Below are 3,531 nucleotides of genomic sequence, written 5' to 3'. Positions count from 1 at the left end.
GGCTGTCACTCAATACGCGTTTAGCATTCCGATTCAAGGGCGCCCGAGAGGGCCGAACCTCGACTTGATCGGTTGCTGCTATCTGATCATAACCGTAGACGGCACAGTCCGTCAGGAACTAAGTGTGACGAGACGATTCACTTAATATCGTGTAATAAAATAACACGGTCCCGCCACAACGCCATCTGTTATAGTGCGGCAGAAACGGCGTCAACAGTACCTATTACAAGTATCTTGTGATAAAACTTGGCGAGTATAAACCAGGGTGCACAATCTCAGTACATTTAACTTGGAAACCCGAAGATAAAATATTGCAATATAACGGAGCACCTTAAATCTATTTTGATGATAAGAAACAGACTAATTTTGTTTTTAGTAGTATTATATTTGTTATATATGCCAACGCGCAGTAGCAGATGGCAGTTTTACAAATAAAAAATTACTAGTTCAATTAATATACGATAGATGCCGCTATTTAGTAGCTCTTCTTGTAGTGTTTTTATTAGTGTATTTGTTGAATGAAACCTTTTTTCAACTCTGATTTACTTTTTTTTAATTGTCACTTGTAATTCGATGTCAGTTCAATAAGTAAAATGTCTATTACATTTATTTATTTTAAAGTACTCTGTATTATCGTTTAATTGAAAATACTCAACAGTATTTAGGTAGGTGCAGTCCTGGTTGTAAAGAAAGAGGAGGAATGTCTGTTTCTATGTCTACTTACTTCAGAACATTACAGACTTTTATATAACATTGTCTCTATCCAGCAGTAAGACGTCTCCTCTCGTATATTGAGAATTTACAGCTATAGTCCACATCTATGGCCTAGTGCCTCTGTACATTGCCGGACTACTTAAGTATTTGTTTGTAGTGTTTTGTCTTTAACATGTATTTGGTTCTTTCTCAACCATATTTATAGCAGTAAAGCAAAAGTAGTAAATTGTTACACTAATCTCTCTTAGACTTTTTTTGTATATTAAAGCATGCTTTTAATGAGTGCAATAATACTAAATAAGATGTAACCAGTAGGAATGTGGGAAAATTTTATTTGGGCCATTAGTCTCAGATTTTAAATGTTATTGCCATATGGTATTACGGTTTTAGTCACTAGCCTTATTATTTTTTGTTAAAATAACAGATTATTATTTTAAGGTATGCATCAAGTACTACAACTTGTACAACTGATGTCACTGATGTTTATGTATGATTTCTCATCTCAATACGTACCGCGTAACACCATAGGATATATGAAATATGAGATTGTATAAAATGTGATTGTTAATACTTATAATATACTTGTTAACTATGTAAAGACAGTGTTTCAATAGCCCTACACCTCCAGAGCTCGGGACGGCAGAAAGTAACCGTCCAACAGTATCCTTTGTTTTTACTTCCTAATTGGTATAATGCACTTGTTTGTCTCCTACGTAACCTTGTCCAAAAATTGGACGACTCGACCAAAACGACAAAAGACTTTTACAACGCAACGACAATACTAAACCAACAAACGCAACGACAATGACAACCACCAAAAACACCTGCGAACCGCAGGAAGTATATGTGTAGCGAGACATCAGACTAAACATCGCGATACAGTAAAATAATGTCTCGCTACAGCGCCATCTGTTAGGGTGCGGCAGAAACGGCGCAAACAGCACTATTTGGGTGGATATATAAATCTTTTCATTTACAACAGGTATAATATAGGTTGTTTTGTTTCCTACGTAACCGTGTCCGAAATTTGGACAACTCGACCAACGCAACGAAAGAACCGAAAACTACAAAACAACAACCACAATGAAAACGCAAAGAACAACAACCAAAACACCAAAGAGCCCGCGACCAGCGGGAGACCTGGCCTGTGGCGAGACGTTAGTAATATCGTGCTTTAAGATTAGACGATCTCGCCACAGCGCCATCTATTAGGGCGGAGCAGAAACGACGCCAACATTCCGCCCACCAAGAACTCTGTTCTTCACCGCCCACCATGGTATATTAATGTCAACCCTTCCAGATTGTGTCTTCTCTTTCTTTTGATTACGCTCCCACCCCCGGTGTCGTAACTCCCGCAGTTGTGTGTTGTCAGCATTTACAACTCGGGTATATGATCTTCCGGAGGGGGTCGCTGTTGCATTTCCAGATAGAACCCAACCCAATTTCGTTTTTTGTGCAATAGTTCCTGTCGAACTCCTCAACAAACCGTGATCTATTACATTTGAATAAACTTCAGCCCCAAGTAACATATCTATTTTATTAGGCACGTTGAATGTTGGATCTGCTAAGGCGATGGTATGTAGTTCCGACCAGTCCGTGATGGTACATATTTGTGAAGGTAGGTTGTTCGTTATACTCTTCAAGACATATGCTTTTACGGACATCGTGAAGTGTGGATCAACTCTTGAGCGTAATCTTAACTCGACTACGTTTTTCATACGTAATCCGCTCTCTTCACCGAGTCCGATGACCTCATCGTTGATTTTAAATCGCTTCAGACCTGAGGACTTAACAAAGTCCTCAGTTACGAACGAGGCCTGTGAACCCTGGTCTAGCAAGGCACGGTAGACGTGTGTTTGGCCATTCTCCTGAGAGACATCTACCAGTGCTGTAGCCAACAGTACTTGACCAGGTTCATGTTTTATAAAATGTGTGGTAATATTTTTACTCTCATGGGTGTGTGTATTCTCTCTCTGCTGCTGTTCTTCCGTAATTGTTTTCCTGGGATGAAGTAACGAGTGATGCTTTCTTTTACAAATATTGCAACATGAGTTTCTTAAACATTTCTTAGCAGAGTGGTTGGGAATTAAACAGTTAAAGCATAAATTGTTTTCTTTTACAAACTCAATTCTTGTTTCATGGGGTTGCCTGACAAACTGTTTGCACTGGAAAATATAGTGATCGCCATCACAAAACGTGCATTTCACTGAAGATGAAGCAACTGTCGAATGAAATGCCTTTGTTTTAATTGGGCGAGTATGGTTTTCTACCATCTCTAACGACTTGAATCGCATTTCGAGAAAATGAGTCAAAACTTCGAAGCTCGGCATCTCAGTAGCATCTGCAGATATATGGTGTTCCCATAACTGGTGACTAGTCGGATCTAATTTTGAAACGATTAAATATACGATAATGTCATCCCATGTATCTGAATTAATGCCAATATTTTTTAAAGAATTAAGACATTCTAATGTGGTATACAATAATTGTTTGACAAGGTGTGCTGATTCTTGAGCAAGTGTTTTAAGTCCAAACAATTTTTTGAATATGCTGTTAGCAATATATCTTTTGTTATTAAATCTTTTTTGTAACGTTTCCCAGGCTTTGGTGTAGTTGTCATTTGTAACTGGTATATTCCTCAATAACTGTTCTGCCTCCTCAGCTACAAGAGACTTTAAATAATGTAGTTTCTGGACATCATCTAAAGTAGTATTTTTATGTATCACAGATGTAAATAAATCCCGAAACGATGGCCAGTCGGTATAATTACCCGAAAATGTGGGTATCTGTATCGCAGGTAACTTAATTTCTGTATTT

The 3,531-nt window shown here is 38.2% G+C and overlaps 1 protein-coding gene across 1 annotated transcript; it reads right to left on the bottom strand.

Moving 5' to 3' along the window:
• Positions 1–1,922: 1,922 nt before the first annotated feature.
• LOC106101771 lies at positions 1,923–2,742 on the bottom strand (the record flags this gene model as incomplete). The annotated part of the gene is made up of 1 exon (XM_013281107.1): positions 1,923–2,742. A coding segment is annotated over one exon (820 nt), but the record flags the coding sequence as incomplete, so codon positions are not given.
• Between the last annotated feature and the right edge of the window lie 789 nt (positions 2,743–3,531).

The sequence above is a fragment of the Papilio polytes genome, unplaced genomic scaffold (genome assembly GCF_000836215.1).
Source record: "Papilio polytes unplaced genomic scaffold, Ppol_1.0 DF823942.1, whole genome shotgun sequence".
Lineage (NCBI taxonomy): Eukaryota > Metazoa > Arthropoda > Insecta > Lepidoptera > Papilionidae > Papilio > Papilio polytes.
Note: the sequence above shows the minus strand (reverse complement) of the source record. Positions and strands in the feature narration are given on the sequence as shown.